A 23,508-nucleotide genomic window follows, 5' to 3' on the forward strand; every position below is an offset into this window, starting at 1 on the left:
AATCATTTGCAAGAGGAACAAAGTATGACAGCTGCCAACAGGATGTAGTTAGCAGACCGGCGGAAGGGATGCCACTGTTCTGAATCCCGGCACTGGAAGTCCGACACAGGATTTAAGATAGGCATCGAAATTCAGATGCCTATCTTAATCCCGACACCGGAAGACAGACAGATGCCAGCCTGAACCAGGTAAGTCTGGGGTGTCTTAGCTGTTAGCCGCGTGGGTTGTTAGGTTTACGTAGTATAATGGGGTTAGTGTTAGGTTTTTTTGGGGGGGGTTAGGGTTAGGCAACCCTAGCGAGGGTTAAGGTTAAGCACCACTGGGGGGGTTAGAGTTAGGCACTAAGGGGGGAGGCTTAGGTTTAGGCACGAAGGGTGGAGGCTTAGGTTTAGGCACTAATAGGTAGGGTTAGCGTGAGGGGTGGGGATAGGCTACAAGAAGGGAAGGTTAGGTTTAGGGGAGAATGGGGGAGGGGAAGTTCACTTACTCGACCCATGTCAGGATACCAACAATTGGGATGCCACTGTTGGTATTTTGACAAGAGGTATCCCGACAGCATTTACATACCAATTCCCTGCCATCCTGTTGCACAACGAATCACTGAAGCCATGATGGCTATGTTAGCATTAGATCTGTATCTAATATCTACCATCAATGCATCTGGTTTTAGATGATTAGGTGAGGTCACGTGTCCATTGAACTAAATGCCAACTTTATTTTACCAAAACAGCAATTCCTCACTTGTGCAAGGATGTTAAAAAAGTTAGTCTTTGCCTAGAAAATGCCATTGTATCCACTATCCACTTAACTACAGACAAACTGATATAACCTTTAGCAGCAGTACAATATCTAAAACACAATGCCAGCTCATTCACAGACAGGCTATTCTTTGTCCCACTGGCTTCACTACCAAGCATACCAATGCCAATCTGTTGGATAAACTCAGGGGTATGATAGCAAAATGGCTTAGCCCACTAAAACTCTCATCTGGATTTGTCATTTCTGACAACAGAGCTAACATTGTACAAGCACTGGGTGAATTTGAACATGTACCGTGTGTAGATAATGTAGGTTCAGAATTTCTTTAAAAAATGACAGGTCAGTGCAGGAAATGCTGGCTGTGGCCTGCAACATTTCTTTTTTTATAACAGTATTTTTATTGAGACAAAGATTCAAGTACAGATATATATTGAGATGCATATGAGGATACAATATACATAGCTTGATGACAAATCAAAAGTGAGCACAGCAATAAACAACTTTAAATCACAAGCAATTCAAGATAGCAGTAAAACAGTTAAACATAATTGGTGAATACAGCTCAAATATCATTTTGCTATGTGATTAATAATTTGTAAATGGAAATAAAGGGAGAGTCTAAGCTCAACTCAGAACTGCCTATTAATAGTTTACAGAGAAGTGCAACCTCAAACTTTTATAAAAGTAACATTTTCAATTTCTTTTATTTTTATTTGTTTTTGTTTTGTAACTGAGAAAAGACAAATATGGGATCGAAATTGTTGCATTGAATTTAGAGATGTGTTAGGCAAGAACATGTCTCACATCTGAATTTTTTATTTTTTATCAATTATAGAAAAAAGAGAAGAAGGGATATGACAAGGGAAAAAAAGTATTTAGGTAAGAAAAATATGAATAATAGAGAGAAAGAAAGAGAGAAGGAGTAGGAGGGGGGTAGAGGGACGAGCAGCGGATCCGGAGCACGGAGGAGAGCATACTCTACGACAGCTAATCGTACGGGAAGAACTGAGGTATACACTATGGCTAGATTGGGGTTTTGTCAGAAGCAAATGCGTTGAATAAAAACACCTAAATATCATGTTTCCAATGTCTCTAGGTTGAGAGGCGATGTATCTCTCCCACATACTAAAGAATTTTTTAACTCGAAGCTCTCTTCGGAGGGAAGCTTCTGTCCAATGCATTTTAAAAATGAAGAACAACTTTTCCTTGAATAGTTTAAAGGAAGGTGGGTGTGGCCATTGTTGCAGGATACTCATACGGGCCACATTGGAGATTATGGTAAGAATTTTCCTGTTTTCTAGAGGTAGATGGTGGTCAGGGTTTAAAAAACCCAATACTGCCCATACAGGAGTTATCAAAAATGATTGGGTAAAAATGGAAGTTACATAGTGAGTGATTTGTGACCAGAATGTCTGGATTGGAGTACAACTCCAAAGGCAATGAAAAAGTGTAGCGGGAGAAAGGCCACAATTGAGACAGGAGGAGGATTCCGATTCGCCCACCACATTTGCACGTGATGGGGAAAGGTAGCCTCTATAGAATGTTTTATATATCATCTCCCTATAAGTACAGTAGTTGCTGGTAGAGTATTGAATGAGAGTGGCCAGAATATATGGTGTTTGAAAGTATGGAAATTTTTCCTGCCATGTCTCCTGTGTGATGTTGTTTGGAAACACAAGGTGAACGTAACCGTGAATAAAAATTAGATATCAATTTAGGTGGTTGATCTGGTCTGAGTAATGATGAGTCTAATATATTATTCCAATCAGTGAGTGATAGGTTATTTAAGGAATTATTTGCATAGTGCTGAGATTGGAAAAAGGCGAAAATGTGGTTTTTGAGAAAACCAAATTTCTCTATAGTTTTATAGAAAGTTAACGGTTTATGAGATGGTATATCCATAATGCATCTAAAGAAGAAAGCCCTGATCTAGACCAGGAGTAGAAGGGATAATTGGTACCGCCGTTTTGGAAAGCTGGGTTACCCTAGAATTGTAAAAACAAAGAATGGGAGGGATTTAAATTCTAGGATTTTCTTATTCTGAACCACACTGTTCTAGTAGAGGTTAGCAACGGATTTTCTGCCACTGCAGGTGGGATATCTTTTTTTGCCATATGAAGGAAGGCCACTAGGTGAATATCAGGTATGAGTTGTTGTTCCAATTCAGAGTTGGCATATCGGTTTTTGGAATGTATCCAATATAACAGCAGGTAGCTGCTTGGTTGAAAAAAAGCTATGTGAGGGAAATTTATACCCCCTTCTTTTTTAGTTTTTTGTAGGATTTTAAGGCTGATTCTGGCTTTGTTGCCATTTCAAATAAAATGGTGGAAGGTAGCATTCAGATTTTTTTCAACACTGTTAGTTAAAACTAATGGTAAACATGTAATGTGTATAATAATTTTAGAAAGAATATCATTTTTCTGAGTTGTGCTCGGCCCAAAAATGATAATTGTAAATTTTGACAATTATTTAATTCAGCCATGACTTTGGAAATTACTTTAGTAATATTAAGTTGGTATAACAAGGATAGATTTTTTGGTAATTGGATATCTAGATAGGGAATAGAAGTAGTTGCCCACTTGAGATTTAGGTTTGTTGCCCAACGGGGACACTAAACTTGAGATAAGGTCATGGCAATCGATTTTTGGATGTTAATAGAAAATAACAGAAATTAGGCCAAATTGAGATATTTTAGAAAATACCCCATTCATTCAATCTTCAGGGTTGGAGAAAAAGAGAAGTAAATCATCGGTGAAAGCCAGAATATTCAGGGACTTATTGCCTATAGGAATGCCTTTAAAATTGTCTAGGTTTTGCAGGATACGCAGCAAGGGGTCCAGGGCCAAATTGAAAAGGAGGGGGGATAAAGGACACCGTTGCCTTGTTGTTCTAGCTAGATGGACAGGAGCGCCTATCAAATTGTTAATAATTAGTTTGGTTGTGGGGTTAGAATAAAAAAAAATGGATCAGTTTGATGAATCTAGGGCCAAATGCTCTCTCCTCCAACACTTGATAATGGTATGGCCAGGCTATCTTATTAAAAGCCTTCTCTGCGTCGAGGCTTAACAGGACGTTTTGAGAATTTTTACAGTTGTTAGACGCAACGATGGCAGAAATAGCTGATCTAATACCTAGGACCGAATATTGCGAATTGGTAAGGCCCAATTGATGATGTGTTAAAAGAGAAGGCATTAGTATCTGAAGGCAGGTAGCGATGATTTTTGGTAGCAATTTAAAGTCCTGATTCAGGAGTGATGAATCCTGAGTGATGGGGCGATAGTCCTGCAACATTTCTGGGCATTTTTGGCATTCAGTAAAAACATGTAGACCATTGTAGCAGATGCAAGAGCAGTATAAATTACCATGCCACCAATTTAAGCAAGTACATAGTAAGTATCCAGGAGGAATTCCACCCTTTATATGCTTCAGTGACTGGAGGAACAGCAACAAGCCACCCAAATGTATATGTCAAGCCATTACATATGGAGAGGAGGGTCATGTTCTACTTACTGCAGCACTCTGGAGAATATTCTGTTTTATACAAGCTACTGAAACAATTCAAAATTGTAACCAATGAAGTGAGTTCAGACACTGCCAGCCGGAGTCAAGTCATATTCTTAATAAAACTACTTGAAAAGCAGCTAGAAACAAAGCAATTCCACTAATGGGGCATACACACTAGACAATAAAAGTGAACAATATGAATGATAACTATATCATGCAACGATCGTTCAGATCGTCCAGTCTGTATGCACCAAACGATCAATGATGTGCGCTCCCGTGGGTCATTAATTATGTTTGCTCTCGTGCAAACATGCAATATCGTGAGAAAGTGCCTGTTTAGGGCTGTGGCGAGATAAAAGCATGTCACATTGGGCCTGATTCAGACCAGCTCGCGAGTAAATAGCGCTCGCAAGCGGGTCGATGGTCGGCTAGTGCACACGCGAAGGAACGCCTGCCGTTTGTGGGCGGCCCTACTGACATAATTTGTGATGTCAGTAGTGAACTTCCTGCTCTATTAGAGCAGGAAGTTCACTCGGGCTTGCGGGAGCCGAGACCCTACCTCAAAGGTCTCGTCGCAAGCCCGATGGTCGCGATTATCACGACCATCGCCAGGCCACTTGCAAAAGCTGTGGGTGGTCACCCACAGCTATGCGAGCAGCCTGGAGGTGGGCCTTAAAAAAAAAAAATCTGCCCTGATTCAGAGCGAACGCTTGCAAATAGTGAGCGCCTCTGAATCAGGCACATAGTCCCCTTAAATATTGGCAGGTAAAAAAGGTAATTTTTAGCCACTTGTACCAACTAGATTTGGTTTACTTAAGCTCCCCACCCTCTAGTGTGTAATTCTGTTTATCACAGTCCGGAACCTTGTAAGCAATCTGTGTAGGTGGCTACTTCCAAAACATGTGAAAAATGATGTTCATCAAGCTTAACTACAAATTTTATGAGGAACACCTTTTCTGTCAAAAAACTGACTGTAACAATGGATTCCAGTGAGGATGAGCTAATACTGTGTGATGATATTAACAGCAGTGATCATAATGATGATAAGGATGATGATATCTTCCAACTGTGAAGATAATTAACCACACTACAAGCCTTAAGTCCCTTGGTAGCTTGGTTTATTCAAACCACCAAGATGTTTTCTTTTGTGGATGACCAAACAAACCAAGCCTCAAAAGTGGCAGCGCCTGTCGCTGTAATGCTTGGTTTTGTTAAACTGTACATGTATTTTTAAATATACAACATAAGGGTTGGTGGGAGGGCCCTAGGACAATTAAATTGTGCACCACTTTTTAGTATGGGCTTTGCCAAGATTGTGCGTGTTTGTACTTTGCTTGGGGTTTTGGTATTGAATCTAAATTGATATAGCACAAAGCAAAATTCTGTCCTCATGAAGACAAGGTCTTAAATTCTCCATGCGATTATCACCAAGATGCAGGGACCATGCAGTTATTGGCTCAAGTAAAGCCTTGACAAGGTTATACAGCATCATTATGTTGGAGCAATTGAGGCAGAACATCTGTTTGACCTCGACAGCAGACAATGTATTTAGATTTAACCATGCACAGAAGAACCTAGGCATGTGTAGGCTCTACGGTACCTCAATAAGCTGCTGTTGGTTCCAGGATTCAGGTTCCTGGGTCCGTTCAGTCAAGTGATGATGTGCATAGGCTTTTATTTCCATTTTTCCTACAGCTACAGTGCACCACATGGTTGTGTCCCTTTGTTTAGGCATCATAATGAAGTTTGGCCCAAAAAAAGCTGATTCAGAAGTCAAACACACCACTCAATTAATAGTCTATTTTGAGGTAAATTTTTTGGTCGATAATTACCATAAAAGCCATTACAGTTCTGGAACAACATCCTATGGACAGATGAGACAAAGATCAACTTGTACCAGAGTGATGGGAAGAGAAGAGTATGGAGAAGGAAAGGAACTGCTCATGATCCAAAAATACCACCTCATCATTGAAGCATGGTGGTGGTATTGTCATGACGTGGGCATGTATGGCTGCCAATGGAACTGGTTCCCTTGTATTTATTGATGATGTGAATTCTGAAGTGTTTCGGGCAATATTATATGCTCATATTCAGTCAAATGGTTCAGAACTCATTGGACGGCGCTTCACAGTGCAGATGGACAATGACCCAAAGCATACTGCAAAAGCAACCAAAGAGTTTTTTAAGGCTAAAAAGTGGAATGTTATGCAATGGCCAAGTCAATCCCCTGACCTGAATCCGATTGAGCATGCATTTCACTTGATGAAGACAAAACTGAAGGGAAAATTCCCCAAGAACAAGCAGGAACTGAAGACATTTGCAGTAGAGGCCTGGCAGAACATCACCAGGGATGAAACCCAGCGTCTGGTGATGTCTATGCGTTCCAGACTTCAGGCTGTAATTGCCTGCAAAGGATTTGCAACAAAGTATTAAAAAGTGAAAGTTAGATTTAGGATTGTTTAGTTTGCCCCATTACTTTTGGCCCCTTAAAAAGTGGGAGGCACATATAGAAACTGTTGTAATTCCTACACCGTTCACCTGATTTGGATGTAATTACCCTCAAATTAAATCTGAAAGTCTGCAGTTAAAGCACATCTTGTTTGTTTCATTTCAAAGCCATTGTGGTGGTGAATAGAGGCCAAAATATGAAAATTCTGTCAATGTCCCAATATTTATGGACCTGACTTTATATAAAGTCAGAAATCCACCGCACTCGCCAGTCCCAGATTTGGGGTGCAAACCTGCACTCGCCATTCCCAGGCCTGGGTGCCTGTGACCACATTGCTTAAATAAATAAAAACAGAAAACTCAGCACTCACCATTGTTAAATCACTCATATAATAATAAATAATAATAAATAATGGGGTTTTGGTTCATGGATTGATCAATGCATTTAAGCCTGCAGCCCACATCCCGGGACCCCTTTTCTCTGCAGGTCCTACACTATCTGTCATACTAATGGAAACCTGGTAGCTGCTATCACAGAGTTTAAACTGCAAAAAATGTTAACTGGTTTACAGCTCACCTGCTAACTAATGGCTTTTAAAGGCAAGACAGTATGTTTTTTGACTGTCTTGCCTTTAAAAGCCATAAGTTAGTTGGCAGGTTTCCTTAAGCATGACAGATAGTGTAGGACCTGCAGAGAAATGGGGTCCCGTGACGTGAGCTGCAGGCTTAAATGCATTGATCAATCAATAAACCAAAACCCCATTATTTATGTATTATGGTGAGTGATTTAACAATGGTGAGTGCTGAGTTTTCGGTTTTCATTTTGATATATATATATATATAGATCCGACGACTGTGCGTACTGTGCATGCATATGCACCGCAGTACACGTGCATGAGATAGTACTGCAATCACCTATGCAGATACAAAGCCATTGCAGACCGTGGATTGGGATGTCAGCGTTTGGGGGTGGTGATGGGGGAGAGGTTGGAGAAATGCAGACGTGCCTGTCCATTTGAACGCAGTTGCATGGACGTGCATAAATTAGCCACTGCGACGGCATATGCTGCTTGTGTACTCACTATGTGCAACGAGATTGCCAATTTCTGAGTAAGGTCAGACCTGTTGTAATTGTGCGTGAGAGGCCGATGTTACTCAATGATCCGATGTATACGTAGGACCAGAGATGTAGCATGTAGCCATGGCATCCGGAGCACGTGTGTGCCACCACACCCCCTCCCCTCTAAGTGTGGCAGGTAGGGGGAGTATCCAGCATGTAGGGCAAATTATAGGGAAAATAAACATTAGGGGCAGTTTCAAACTGGGGCATGGAGGGCTAGATATATTCCAACCCACCAAAGTAATTCCACTAATAAAATATATACAACAGTAATATAACATTAATATAAGCAATGTTATATTATATGTACTGTAATAGAATGCCCCCAATTCACATTAAGCCACATATAAAGCCCCAAATTCCCATGCTACACAATAGTGCCCCCAATTCATATTACACTACACAGTAATGTGTTTTATTCACGTTACACCACAGTAGTGCCCATTATTCATGTTATACCACCCAATAGTGCCCATTATTCACATTATGCTACATAGTAATGTACACAATGCACGTTATGCCACACAGTAGCACCCTTATTAACATGCCACACAATAGTGCCCCTTTTTCATGTTATGCCACAGTAGTGCTCATTATTCATGTTATACCACACAATAGTGCCCATTATTCACATTATGCCACAGTAGTGTTGCTTATACACATTATGCCACTGTAGTGTCCCTTATTCACATTATGCCACACAATAGTGCCCCTTTTTCATGTTATGCCACAGTAGTGTTGCTTATACACATTATGCCACAGTAGTGCCTTCACATTGTGCCACACAGTAGTGCCACTGTTTACATTATTCCACACAGTAGTATCCCTTATTCACATTATGCCACACAATAGTGCCCCTTTTTCACGTTATGTCACAGTAGTGTTGCTTTTCCAAATTATGCCACAGTAGTGCCCCTTATTGGCATGTGGCATCAGAAGCCAGGGGTTGATGATGGGAAAGGACTGCCTCCTCCATCTTTGTTACTGTTCATGGCTCCATCCCTCCTCACCTCTGCTCAGTCCCAGAGCCGTTTTAGGACCCCACATAGCCTTAGTCAAAATAACACCTCAAGCTCCATATTAATGTATATATAAATACATACAGTATATAAATTCCTCACACAGCTCTCCCACCCTGAGTCAGATCTCCCCCTCCCTCACACAGACTCTCCCACACACACACACGCAAAGCTCTTCTTCCTCACTCAGCTCTCCTCCCCTCAAACACACTCAGCCCCTCCCTCACACACAGCTCTTCCCACTCACACTGCTCTCTCCCCCTTCACACAATACCCACTCCCTTCAAACACACTGATAGTCCTCTAACTCAAATCCCCCCACACATAGATCTGCAGACCGCCCCCCACACACACACACACATGGCTCCCCTTCTTTCAAACACCTATACAGCTCTCCCCATCACTCTTCTCCTATGTCCCCTCCTCACTTTTGCAGGGCGCAGGGGATCAGACATCTGATGGGGCAGATCACCTGTTGAGTCTGAAACACAGAGAACAGTGACACCATACTGGGGGCCTGGTTTGGGTGGAGTCGCAACTCCCACACCATGCCCCCTGTCTGGAGTCACTGATCTTTATGTGCTTCAGGCCCTGCAGGTGATCCATCCCGCGTCAGATGTCTGATCTGATCTCCTGCACTATGGCCGAGCAGGCACTCGGATCATGAGCTCCACTGGGACGACCCTCGCTACGCCCCTGCGTAGGACTGCAAGGTAATATGGATGTGAGATAGCGGTGGTAGGCGTCTCTATGCTGGCTAGTTGTAGGGAGGCTGAAAAATCTGACACAACAGAACAATTTATCTTTATGGACATCTGTCTGATTTTTTTAATTTGGTTTAACCAATACTGGCAACCCTATACCCAAGGATCACAATATTTAAAAGGTGAAACAGGTGATTCCTGGACTATAATCCAAGGGAAAAATTATACATTGCATAATGAGAATTCAACGTAATAGACCCAGAATCTCAGAATAGACCCAGAATCTGAGGGTGGAAAAGTGAGGTTAATGCTCACGACTAATGGGTGTAGTTACTAAGCAGTGTTAGGAGACAGAGTGAAAAGTGATAAGAAAGTGATAAGGTGCCAGCCAATCAACTCCCAACTGTCATTTTTCAAACACAGCCTGTGAGATGACAATTAGGAGCTGATTGGCTGGCACCTTATCACTTTCTTATCACTTTTCACTCTGCCTCCTAACACTGCTTAGTAACTAGACCTCTTAGGCATTTGTACACCTCTCCTAGCTTTTTTTTATATTCAAACTGAGGGACTCTGTGATGACCCAACTGCTCTGAACGGTATTTAACTGACATTGGGGGAGATGTATCAAGTCTTTGGGCTCAATCCAATTACACACGAAAGGTGCGAGTTGCCATTGCAATGGCGTTAAAATGCCGGCAACGGCACTGCATCTTGCACCCCTCGCGACTGGCTCCGAGCCCGAATTCGCATAATTTTGCTTGGAGCCATATGGGACGGCAAGCATTTTTCTGCGAATTCGGGCTGTAGTCAAGTGTGCCCACTGTCATGATGTAGTGTAATTGGATTGACCCTTAGGAGAGAGATAAAGTATAGCAGTTGCCCAAAGCAACCAATCAGCTTCTAAATGTCATATCAAAGACTGTGCTAAATGACAGTTACAAGCTGCTAAGTTGCTTTGGCCAATTTCTCCAGTTTATTAAGTCAAGATCCTGGCACCAGTGTCCTGACCACCGGCACCCCGAAGGTAAGTATTGGGGTGTTAGGGGGAGGTTAGGGTTAGGCATTAGGGAGAGGGTTAGGGTTAGGCACCGCGGAGGGAGTGTTAGGATTACAGTGCGGGGAGGGGGAGGTTAGGTTTAGGCACTGGGGGGGGTGTGTTAGGATTACAGTGCGGGGAGGGGGAGGTTAGGTTTAGGCACTGGGGGGGGTGTGTTAGGATTACAGTGCGGGGAGGGGGAGGTTAGGTTTAGGCACTAGGGGGGAGGTTAGGTTTAGGCACTGGGGAGAGGGTCTTAGGTTTAGGGTACGGGGAGGGGGAGGTTAGGCTTAGGTACTATGGGGGGGAGGTTAGGGTTAGGTGCCAGGGGGGGTGTTTTAGGGTAGGGATTAGGAAAATACTTACGTGAGTTCTTTTGGGTGTCAGGATTCTGTCTGTCGAGATGCCGCTGTCGGTATTCTGACCAGCGGCATCCCGACAGCCGGGATTTCATACCCAACCTGTTTTAAACATTGCACATGGCAGCAGCAGGTGTTTTTTTTACTTTTTTTTAAAGTGCGCTTTTACAACTTATACTTGCACCCATTTTTACATTTTATGTGTAGCAGTAATTTCCTGGGAAAAATAGCTTTCTAGCATTTTTCAAAATGTTTTCACAAATTACAGCCAACCAATGCAATTTAAGGGTCTCATTTAGACCCGCTCGCAAGCGCTGAGCGCTCAAAAGCGGGTCGATGTTGAGGACCTGTGCACGCGTAGCGGCCGCACTGCGCGTGCGCAAGCTCCGGAGTGAGAGAAAAATTATCTTGCTCCGGGGCTCACTACAAAAGGGGCGGCTGTCGATGGTGATCGACAGCTCACCCTGTTTTGTAGGCGGGGTGGGGGGGTGGCTGGCTAAACGGAGGCGTTCCCGAAGCTTAACGGCTCTAATAGAGCCGGAAGCTCAGCACTGACATCACGAGTGATGTCAGTGGGGTCGCCCCCAAACGGCAGGCGTTCCTCAGTGTGAACAGCTGAGGACAGCTGCAGTGACAGGGAAATGGATGTGAGGCTTGGAATGTAGGAGCCCCACAAGTTTATTCAAAGCAGCTGAGTCCTGAGCTGTACTCCTATCGAAGCTGCGGAAAAGCATTGCAGCAAGTAGATTTACAGGAGAAGTAGAAAGAGCCGCAGAAAGAAAATGGATCATTACAGACTATGTGGAATGCAGTTGAAAGGAGAAATGTGGTTAAATAAATTCATGGGTGAAGAATCTTAAACCTCCATTGAATTCAGAGTTTAATGTAGGTCAGGAGTCTATACACTGACTGCCAATAAGAAAAAGCATAATAGTGTATTATTTCTGTCCTGCACTGAATGCTGACGATGGATTTTAGTGAAAGACAGGAAACTGCTATCAGCCATTATCTGCCAGCATCTGAAATTTCTGGAAAGTATTAGGGCTTTATAATAGTGTAATACAGTGGTTCTCAAACTCGGTCCTCAGGACCCCACACAGGTCACGTTTTCCAGGTCACCCAACAGGCGCACAGGTGTAGTCATTACTCACTGACACATTTTAAAAGATCCACAAGTGGTGCTAATTATTTCACTTGTGAGTCTGAGGAGACCTGGAAAACATGCACTGTTTGGGGTCCTGAGGATCGAGTTTGAGAACCTGTGGTGTAGTATAATCATACTTGCCTACTTCTGAAAAACATTTCAGGGAGATTGTGAAAGCAGCACCTATGGGCACATTTTAAAGTGGGAGTATACTGCTACATCTGAGAGGAGTACCATAAAATTGATTTACAAAATGTAAAATGAGCCCCAAAGCAGTTACTAAGATCTACTTGCACTGATACTTTTCAGAAAATGCATGTAGACATAGGGATCATTGTGCTTTATAACTAATGCAGGTAAATTATACTAATGATCCTATTTGAATGTATACATCTGTTTTTTTGTACAGTATATTACATCTTCATAATGGGAGTAAGATGCAATCGGGGAGATTGCTACTATTTCAGGGAGTCTCCCTGACAATCAGGGCGAGTAGGCAAGTATGTGTATAATTGTTTATTAGGAGTATTATGTGGTCCTATTCACAGGTTAGCTGCAACCAAACTCATGTGTGGACCTTACTGAACATCAGTCAGATTTGAATTCCAAATAGGACATTTATTTAGCCTTACAACAATGCTGGACTGTTTGCCACAAATGTGGGCTGCTTCTGGCATTCCGTTTCATCTTTAGCAGCAGCACTGTAGAGAATCTTGTGATTTGTAGCTATGCTGAAGCTGAAGTTGTGCTGGAAGTATATTGGCACATCTCCAGAATAGATAGGAGCACACATATGGAGGGGGGGTTATATCCGATGAATAGGTTTTCCAAGAGTTTTTCTACTGCAACTCATTTGTAAACTACCAAATGGAAAGAAATCAGATTTGGTTCCTAGGAGCGTACTGTATGTATTTATCCAGTTTAGACCCAATAATTATAACTTCTTAGCAGGAGCCTGTCCCTGCGATGTGTAAAGGAAAGTGATTGCTAATGCCATCACATTACTTTCTTGTTCGAGAGCCGGCAGCGTTACTGTGTGAGTAGTTTGATGAGCACGCATGTTCAAGCAGCCACTGCCATGGAGTTGGTAAATCTCATAAGTAACAGCGCCCATAGAAACCTATGGGGGATTGTGATTGAAGAAGGAGGACTGCAGCAGACATCTCCGATATCTACTGTGGTACCCCCTAGATACATTCTGGGGATGCTGTAAATTTGTGGATATCAGCCAAAAATTTCCTTTTGTAAAATAAGCCCCTTAGTATGAAATAGAGCACAGGATCTCAAACTCGGTCCTCAGGACCCCAAACAGTGCATGTTTTTCAGATCTCTTTAAAGAAGTGAAATAATTAGCACCACCTGTGGAACTTTTTAAATGTTTCAGTGAGTAATGAATACACCTGTGCAGCTGCTAGGTGACCTGGAAAACGTAACCTGTGTGGGGTCCTGAGGACCAAGTTTCAGAACCTCTGAAATAGAGGCATAAAGTAACTTAAAGCTCTAACCATACATACTTATCTACCTGTATATTTCAAGTCTAAGCATAAGTGTACTGTACTTAGGCACTCATTGATCCATAAGTACTGTATCTGCATTTTGACTCATGGTGGAATGTATCAAGCAGCAAAACGCAGTTAAACCACTAAAACAGACATTTTCGGAGGTTTTCCACAATATATATGGTTTCACATATATATTAAAGTGGTCTGCAGCAGCTATCGGATTGCTGGCACTGCAAGCCCCATATATATCTATAGGGCTACGATGTGCCCATATGACTCAAGATCCAGAAAGTGAAACTTTCTGCACCATGGGGGGAATTCATAAAAGTTTAGAGAGAAATAAAATTGTGAGAGATAAAGTACCAACCAATCAGCTCCTAACTGCCATGTTACAGGATGTGTTTGAAAAATAACAGGAGCTGATTGTTAGGTACTTTGGGCCTGATTCAGACCCACTCGCGAGCGGCTGTCCGCTCGCAAGTGGGTCGATGTTATGGACTGAGCATGCGCACGACGGAGGGAGCTCCGTCGTGCGCATGCGCCAGACGCGACGAGCGAAGGAAAGTCCTTCGCTCGTTGTGTCCGATCAAAGGGGGCGTGCTGTCAATGTTGATTGACAGCACGCCCCCTTTGGTGGGCGTGCCGGGGGCGTGCCTCCCTGACGGGGGCGTTCCCACGGGAACGCCTCCCGTCAGAAGCCGGCCCACTGACATCTCTAGTGATGTCAGTGGGAGTGATTTTGGCTCTGATAGAGCCAAAATCACTCCGGAGCTTGCGGTTGAAAACCTCAACCGCAGGCTCCGACTCGCAATTTCGATGGTCGCGATGGTCTCGACCATCGCGGCCATCACAAAGCACGCTCGTATAGCCTGTGGGTGGTGACCCACAGCTATACGAGCGTCCAGGAGGACGCTCCATGAAAATGGAGCCCGGCCCTCATTCAGAGCGTGCGCTCTGCTCAGAGCGTACGGCTCTGAATGAGGGCCTTTATCTTTCTCAATTGTATCTCTCTCCAAGCTTTCATGAATACCCCTCCCCCATGTGCATAATAGACAACACTATATATAGATGGCATTGCCTTTAAAAGCCTAAGGGCTTGTTTCTATCCAATTCCCTGGAAATATCCCTTTACTTCCCCCTCTGCTTGCACCTACCTAAAGTCCTCTAATTTCAAGGGACAGCTCTTATTGGAAAACTGTCCTGGGTGTAAGTAATCATGCATATACCAATGTTTAAAAAAATGCAGGTATGCATGAAATAAGGGATGGGATTTATTACATAATATATGCAATACATGATACATCCCGCCCTCAGTCTCATAAGAGAGACAGTTAATTGATAGAGGTGAATTATACTTTTAGATCGGAATCGGTATGATTTACCGCCGGACCCAAGTAAGTATATACTAACCTATTTCTACCCCCTAACCCTCCCTTAAGGGTGCCGAACCCTAATCCCCCCTTCCCCCGCCACCTAAACCTAAGTCCCCCGGGGGGTGTCTAACCCTAAGTCCCCCCGGGGGTGCCTAACTCCAACCCCCCCTTCCCCCAGCCTAAACCTAACCTCCTGGGTGGGGTACCTAACCCTAAGTCCCCCCCGGGAACCCTAAACCTAACCCTCCTCCCAAGCGGCTATCCACGCTCGGCGTCCCTTCGATTGGGATGCCGGGCGTCGGGATCCCGACGTATGTCTAATGACATGCGTCGACATATCGATGCCTGTCTTTAGACCCTTGCCGGGATATGACAGTCGTGAACCCGGCTGTCGGGATTAGGTCCGCCGGCTTCCCGACCGCATACCTTTAGTTCAGAGGTTATCAAACTTTGTCCTCAGGACCCTACACAGGTCACGTTTTCCATGGCACATAGCAGGTGCACAGGTGTACTCATTATTCACGGACACATTTTAAAAGACCCACAGGTGAACCTAATTATTTCACTTGTGATTCTGTGAGGAGACCTGGAAAACATGACCTGTTTGGGGATACTGAGGACCAAGTTTGAGAACCTGTGCTTTAGATCACAAACAGTGTATGTTCGCCAGGTGTCCTCACAGAATCACAAGTGAAATAATTAGCTCCAACCGTGTCAGTGAGTAATGAATACCCTTGTGCATCGGCTGGGTGACCTGGAAAATGTGACCTGTGTGGGGTCCTGAGGACCAAGATTGAGAGCCACTGCTTTCGATGATATATCAACATTAAAAACAAAACTGTAAGAACCTTCCTGTTTATTCTCACTTTCTTTTCTGTACGCTAAATTCACAATTGAAACTTCAATATAAACAGTACATATTATCAAAAAGGAAAACAAAGAAATATGTAATTGGTTTCTTAGAAGATCTGTACCTCTAAAAATGTTAACATAAGTTATGTCTTTTGTAGACTATGGCGGTGTAGTACAAAATCACATGGTGAGACTTCTGACCTACCTTCCTGGGACACCTGTAGCTGAAATTATAACAACTCCTGCAATTTTATTTGAGATTGGAAAAGTGGCAGCAATTCTTGATGAAAAATTAACCAAGGTATAGTCCTATGGCAATTCTCTCTCTCCCTCTTAAAAGTTAAATACTTTTCAGTGTCCTGGTAAGAAACATTTGTCTGTATAATCTGTTGTGTAAAGAATTCATGCCTTTGTAGGGTTTGGGTATTAAATGTCGACGGCCAGGAAACCGTCTGACTAAATCCCAACGCCACAAGCGCGAACGTCGAAGATCCCGACTGGGGATGCTAAATACCCTAAACGCCCCTCCCCCCTAACCCTTACCTCCATTAGTGGTGCCTAACCCTAACGTCCCAGGGTAGTGCCTAACCCTAACCTCCCTCCTGGGGGTGCCTAAACTTAACCCCCCCTCCCTGCACCCTAAACCTAATCCTCCCGGGGTGGTGCCTAAACCTAACCCCCGGGGTGGTGTCTAACTCCAAGTCCCCCTGGGGATACCTAAACCTAACCCCCCCACGGTTAAGCGCTAACACTGCCCGGCTTACCTTCGTTCGGGAAGCCATCTGTCTAGATTCAGGCATCGGTATATAGATGGATGTCAGGATTTCAACGCCTGTCTTTAGTCCCGCGTCGGTATTTAGATGCCGGGATTTAGTCAGACGGCTTCCCACCCGTCGGAATTTTGACTGTATTCCGTTTGGGCCTGAGGCATACTCAACTACTCTCCCGGAAGGTGTGGGGAAATTCCCAATTCACAGGTAGTTCCCTGAGCCCCTGGAAGAGTGGGTGGATCTCCTACATACCACCCACTTCCTAGAGATAATACTAGGAATATATTGATATGTGTATACTAGATGTTATTTGTAGACACCAGTGTATGACAGTTGGTAGACACACCAGGCAGATAGACTAAACCAGGGGTTGGGTATGGGATCCCAGCAATCAAAATACAGACAGCGGCATCCTGACACCTACAGGTAAGTACCCTTACCTTTCCCCCTAACCCTCCACTTCACAGCCTATCTCTAAACCTCTCCCCCGTAGCCTAACCTTAACCCTCCCCCCTGCAGCCTAATCCTCCCTCTATTGTCTAACCCCCAACCCCAAGCCTATTACTTACCGTTGGGATGCCGTCTGTTGAGATTGTGGAGCCGGGATCCCCACTGCTGTTGGGATACCAGTGCTGGGATTGTGACCGCCGATATCCCAATTCCCAGGATCCGAACTACAGTACATCCCTAAATAGGCAGAGTAGGAACCGGCCTATGGGCCCAGTGCCTTTAGGGGCCCTGCAACAATGGATCAAAATAATATTGATTTGATCTTGAAAGAAAATTGCAATCAAACTTTCTTAAATTGTTTCCAAAAGATAGAAAACTATACATTAAAGACTCTATAGAGAAATTACTGTATTGATGTAATGTACCTAAACCATAGACATCAGATTCACATTACAGTTTGTCTCTTAAAAGCTCATCTTCTGTCAGCTGTCAGTTTGTTAAATATTTTGGTGCAACCTACATATGTGTAATGTACAGTAATGATGGTCATCTCCATCTAGCGGCCGATGTGCACACTACTTAGTTTAATGTTATCCCACTAGAGCGTGCTACGAGAAACCTTGAGAAACAAAGCTTTCTGTGAGTTAGTGTGTCGTGAGCTCCCACTGAGAGGCCGATTCAGAGCCGCTCGTAAGCGGCCGCTCGTTTGCTATGAGCGATGTTCGCACAACTGCGCATGCGTATGGGTCATAATGCGCATGCGCAAACCAGTCATGGCGGTTGGAAATCTAGCGCTCGCAAAACAGCGAGGGGCTTCTAATTTATTTGACAGAATGTACCGTTTCTGGGTGGTAACAGGGAAGGTGCTTGAAAACGGGGGAGAGGAGATCCGAACGCAGGCGTGCCTAACGGTAAAAAGGACGTTTTAATGGGAGTGCATAATTAGTAAAGGAGCGTCATCGACCACGTCACTTGGTTGTCTTTTAGCCTGAACTGCTCGCAGTGATAGCGGTAAGAAAATCCTACCACAAGCACTGCGAGCAGTTCAGATGCCTTTCGATGTACCCGATTAATCAAATAAATACCGGAGATGACGTGTGATGCGAACGGCAAGGGTGCGTCTTTACAAAATAGCGAGCGCATTTTTAGTTTGGTCGCTCAGACATAGAGGCGTCAACAAACCGCAATGAGCGAGCGCTCAATTTAAATAGCCGGCCCCTTTTTAGGAACGACCGTCCGCAAATAGCGTCCGGCTCTGAATCAGGCCCTGAATCCAGATCGTATTAGAATATTCGCGAGTAGAAACTTTGAGAACACCGACGAATATATATAACCGAGTCGGGTATATATTAGGGGTGAGCGGGTTCGGATTTCTGAAATCCGAACCCCCCCGAGCCCCCCTGATCCGAGGCCGATCCGAGTCAGGCTCGACTTTTCCTGCCTGACTCGGATCTGAAATCGAGGCAAAACGTCATCATCCCGCCTTCCGGGTCTCGCGGGTTTTGGATCCTATATAAGGTACCCGCGTCGGCGCCATTTTCTCACTCGGCTGTGGACAGTGAAGAGGGAGGGTTGGAGTTAGGGCTGGCTGGGCTGTGTAGTGTAGTGTAGTGTAGTGTAGTGTAGTGTAGTGCAGTGTAGTGTTGTGCTGTGCTGCTGTTGTCCATAGGGGCTGTGTCCACTCCTTTAAAGTCCATAGGGGCTGGCTGGACTGTGTTGTGCAGTCAGTTGTCCATAAGGGCTGTGTCTACTCCAAAGTCCTGTGTAGTGTCCCAGTCCTAAAGGGGTGCTGTAGTGTTGTCGAGGGGGTGCTCTGTCCATCAGGGGTGCTCCCCCTAAGTGCAAAAAAAAATTAAATTTCTGTGTTTCTGAATTGTGTGCACTGTGGCTGCACGTGCATCAACAAACGAGCAGCGCCAAGCGTGCGCCTGTGTCCCATAAGTAAAAGGCCAGCTGGCTTGTCCATTAAATGGTACTGTAACCCCCAAAGGGCACTCCAAACAAAATAAAAATATATATTTTTTTGTGTTTGTGAATTGTGTGCGCAGTAGCCGCACGTGCATCAACAAAGTAGTGCCAAGCGTGCGCCTGTGTCCCATAAATAAAGGGCCAGCTGGATTGACCGCTAAAGGGTGCTGTAACCCCCAAAGGGCACTCCAAACAAAATAAAAAAATGTTTTCTGTGTTTGTGAATTGTGTGCACTGTGGCTGCACGTGCATCAACAAAGAAGCAGCGCCAAGCGTGCACCTGTGTCCCATAAGTAAAAGGCCGGCTGGCTTGTCCGTTAAAGGGTGCTGTAACCCCCAAAGGGCACTCCAAACAAAATAAAAATATATATTTTTTTGTGTTTGTGAATTGTGTGCACAGTAGCCACACGTGCATCAAACAAAGTAGTGCCAAGCGTGCGCCTGTGTCCCATAAATAAAGGGCCGGCTGGATTGACCGCTAAAGGGTGCTGTAGCCCCCAAAGGGCACTCCAAACAAAATAAAAATTTTTTTTCTGTGTTTGTGAATTGTGTGCACTGTGGCTGCACGTGCATCAACGAAGGAGCAGCGCCAAGCATGCGCCTGTGTCCCATAAGTAAAAGGCTGGCTGGCTTGTCCGTTAAAGGGTGCTGTAACCCCCAAAGGGCACTCCAAACAAAATAAAAATATATATTTTTTTGTATTTGTGAATTGTGTGCGCAGTAGCCGCACGTGCATCAACAAAGTAGTGCCAAGCGTACGCCTGTGTCCCATAAATAAAGGGCCGGCTGGATTGACCGCTAAAGGGTGCTGTAACCCCCAAAGGGCACTCCAAACAAAATACATTTTTATTTTCTGTGTTTGTGAATTGTGTGCACTGTGGCTGCACGTGCATCAACAAAGGAGCAGCGCCAAGCGTGCGCCTGTGTCCCATAAGTAAAGGGCCGGCTGGCTCATTTCTTAAAGGGTGGTGTAACCCACAAAGTGCACTACTCTCCAACAAAAAGAAAAAATTATTTTCTGTGTTTGTGTGTGCCTTAGCCGCACATATATATCAATATAACATAAATGGAGGACCAAACTTTCTCCGATAAAAATAAAATAGGAAAAGATCAAGAACCACTTCCTCCTAGTGCTGAAGCTGCTGTCACTAGTCATGACATAGACGATAACATGCCATCAACGTCGTCTGCCAAGGCCGATGCTCAATGTCATAGTAGAGGGCACATACAATCCCAAATGACAAAGTTCAGGAAAATGACCTTGAAAAAAACATTTAAATCATCTGAAAAGAAAAGTAAACTTGCCAATATACCATTTACGACACGGAGTGGCAAGGAACGGCTAAGATCTTTCCCTATGTTCATGACTAGTGGTTCAGCTTCACATGACGATGGAAGCCCTCTTCCAGCTAAAAACATCAAACAAGTTAAGCTGGCAAAAGCACAGCGAAGAACTGTGCGTTCTAAGAAGATATCACAAATCCCCAAGGAGAGTCCAAGTGTGGTGGCGGTTGCGATGCCAGAACTTCCCAGCACTGGACGGGAAGAGGTGGCTCTTTCCACCATTTGCACGCCCCCTGCAAGTGCTGAAAGGAGCACCCACGGTCCACTTGCTGATATGCAAATTGAAGATGTCACTGTTGAAGTACAACAGGATGAGGATACTGGTGTAGCTGGCACTGAGGAGGAAGTTGGCGAGGAGGATTCTGATGGTGATGTGGTTTGTTTAAATCAGGCTCCGGGGGAGACAGTTGTTGTCCGTGGGATGAAAAAGCCCATCACGGTCATGCCTGGGCAGAAGACCAAACATTCCACCTCTTTGGTCTGGCAATATTTCTATCCAAATCCGGACAACAACTGTCTTGCCATATGTACCATATGTAAAGGTGAAATAAGTAGGGGTAGGGACACCTAAATCCCTTTTTCCTGTTTTATCCAAGGAATCGGTGGATGAGGAGGATGAGGACGACATCTTGCCTCCGTAGAGCCAGTTTGTGCAGGGACACATTAATTGCCAGTTTGTTTTGTGGGGGCCCAAACGAACCAATCATTTCAGCCACAGTCATGTGGCAGACCCTGGCGCTGAAATGATTGGTTTGTTAAAGTGTGCATGTCCTATTTATACAACATAAGGGTGGGTGGGAGGGCCCAAGGACAATTCCATCTTGCACCTCTTTTTTTTCTTTGCAGTATGTACTGTTTGGGGCCTAGTTTTTCAAACTGCCATCCTGTCTGCCACGGATGTGTCACTCCTAGATGGGCCACGTGTTTGTGCCGCCCACTCGTGTCGCTTAGCATAGTCATCCAGCTACCTCGGTGCAACCTTTTGGCCATAAAAACAATATTGTGAGGTGTGAGGTGTTCAGAATAGACTGGAAATGAGTCGAAATGAAGGTTATTGAGGTCAATAATTGCATAGGAGCAGAAAAACCCACAAATTCTGTGATTTAAGCTGTTTTTATGCTTTTTTAAAAAAAAAATACAGATCCAAAACACAAAACCCAGAACCCAAAACACGGAAGGGTGGTTTTGGCAAAACCAATCCAGATCCAAAACACGAAGAAAGATCCAGATCCAAAACCAAAACACAAAACACGAAAAGTGGCCGGTGCACACCCCTAGTATATACACTTGGTGTGCTCGAATTAAAAACTTATTAGGAGATCATTTACTAGGCGCCCCGAGAAAGGCCTAGGGGCTTCCACAAGGTTTAATGTGGCACTGGGGAGGGGCTAAAATGGTGCAAAGTGTGCAGTTTGTTGGGGTGGGTCCTAATGTCATAAAGAGCTGGATCCCGCACCCTAAGTGATCCGCTGCATCTTCTCACTGAGCTTTTCACAGATAGAAGAAATCAAATGTTGGCAAGCATATTCTATGGACACACCTCTGTCAAATCTAAATCTCTCTGCACATTTCAAATCTGCCCCACCTGCATTGCAGCATGGTTTTTCCAAGGTGCAAAGTTATACCCTCGGCCGGATTATAGGGGGTGCGGACAGGGCGGCCATCCGGGGCCCCCATACATTTGGGGCCCCCACCTTGTGGCAAATGTACCCTCTCTGCCCGGCTTCGAGTCCCGAAATCAGTGACAACACAGTAACTGATGGACAGTGGCTGACGATGGACGCCCCGCCACCATGCTAACATACTGTCACGATTCGTAGGTGTCTAATGCTGTGAAATGCCCGCCCCCAAGAGAAGTCTGCCTGATGCTGCTGCTGCAAGTCTGCAAAAACAGATTAGTGTGTGTGTGCTCTGTCCCTTCCTCCCTTGCTCTCTCTCCCTCTGACTCTCTCTCTCCCCTTCTCTCTTCCCTCCTATCCTCTCTCCTTACCCCCTCACTCTCATTCTCTCCCTTCAGCTCCCTGTGTCTGTCTCTCTCTTCCCCTTTCTCTCTTCCCTCCCATCCTCTCTCCCTACCCCCTCCCTTCTTCTTTCTCTCTTTCTCTCTCTCTCTATCTCTCCCTTTCCTCCAGTTCTTTCTCCCTCTCCATTTCTCTCCCTCCCCTTCCATTTCTCTCACCCCCTCTCTGTCTCTCCCTCATAACCTCTCTCCCTCCCTCTCTGTCCCCTCTTCCCTCCCTTCCCTCCCTCTCCCCTACCTCTCTCTTGTTTTTTTTTTCTCTCTCTCCCTCCCTCTATTTTGCTGTCTCCCCTTTCTCTCCATGTCTCACTTCCTTCCTCTCTCTCCCTTTCTCCCCCTCTCTCTCTTTCTATCTCCCTCCTTGGTGGGGATGCATGACAAAACACATTGGGGATGCAATGCATCCTGCCGCTCTTGGCATGCATGCCGGCATTGGCAACACCAGTATGCATAATGAACACTGCAAAGGACAAATCTCTCGCTAAGAACGGCCCTTTGCGCTGGAGGGACCCTCTGGTGTCCTTCTGTGCATGTGCAGAAGGACACACCTGCCACGGGGGGTGCTGGGAGGGATCCGATTGGATCCCTCTCACAGCACTCTCCCGATAATAGCCCCTAAGCTTCTATAGGGTAATGCCATCAGGAAGATGGCGATACCCACCACAACCAAGCCCTGGAGTGCATCACATTCCAGGGCTTGGTGCATATGAGAAATGCAGTGAAACCTGCATTTTGGGGCTTTGACTGCATTTCTACCTTTGATGCATCCTGCCCCTTGTCTCTCTCTCTCTCTCTCTCTCTCTCTCTCCCTCCCTCCCTCTCATCTCTCCCTCCTCTTTCTCTCTCTAATGCCCCACTCAAAATCCTGCAATTGCCCATGGCAGTTTAATAGATCATGTCCGCTATGCTGCAGACAGTCAGTTCCCAGCAGTGTCGCGGACATGATGATGCTGCGACCTTGCAAGTCAGTGGAGAGACCAGAGAAAAGGTAAGGGGCATAGGAGTCGCTGTGTGAAGCCGTGGCAATTTTATTGATGGTACCCCCACAACTTAGTTGCCCCTGGGCCCTCACAAGCCTTAATCCAGCCCTGGTTATACCCCTTTTGTACATAGGCTAAATACTTGGGTTTTGC

The 23,508-nt window shown here is 44.8% G+C and overlaps 1 protein-coding gene across 1 annotated transcript in view; it reads left to right on the top strand.

The window, feature by feature from the left end:
- LOC148540390 (hydroxylysine kinase-like) overlaps window positions 1-23,508 on the top strand; it is a 76,080-nt gene that overhangs the window by 23,882 nt on the left and 28,690 nt on the right. Inside the window, exon 3 of the mRNA XM_088443633.1 lies at window positions 15,982-16,124. Coding sequence (XP_088299759.1) covers window positions 15,982-16,124 — 143 coding nt within the window. The remainder of the gene's footprint in view (window positions 1-15,981; window positions 16,125-23,508) is intronic.

This window comes from Taudactylus pleione, unplaced genomic scaffold (assembly GCF_031769625.1).
Source record: "Taudactylus pleione unplaced genomic scaffold, aTauple2 ptg000019l, whole genome shotgun sequence".
Taxonomy (NCBI): Eukaryota; Metazoa; Chordata; class Amphibia; order Anura; family Myobatrachidae; genus Taudactylus; species Taudactylus pleione.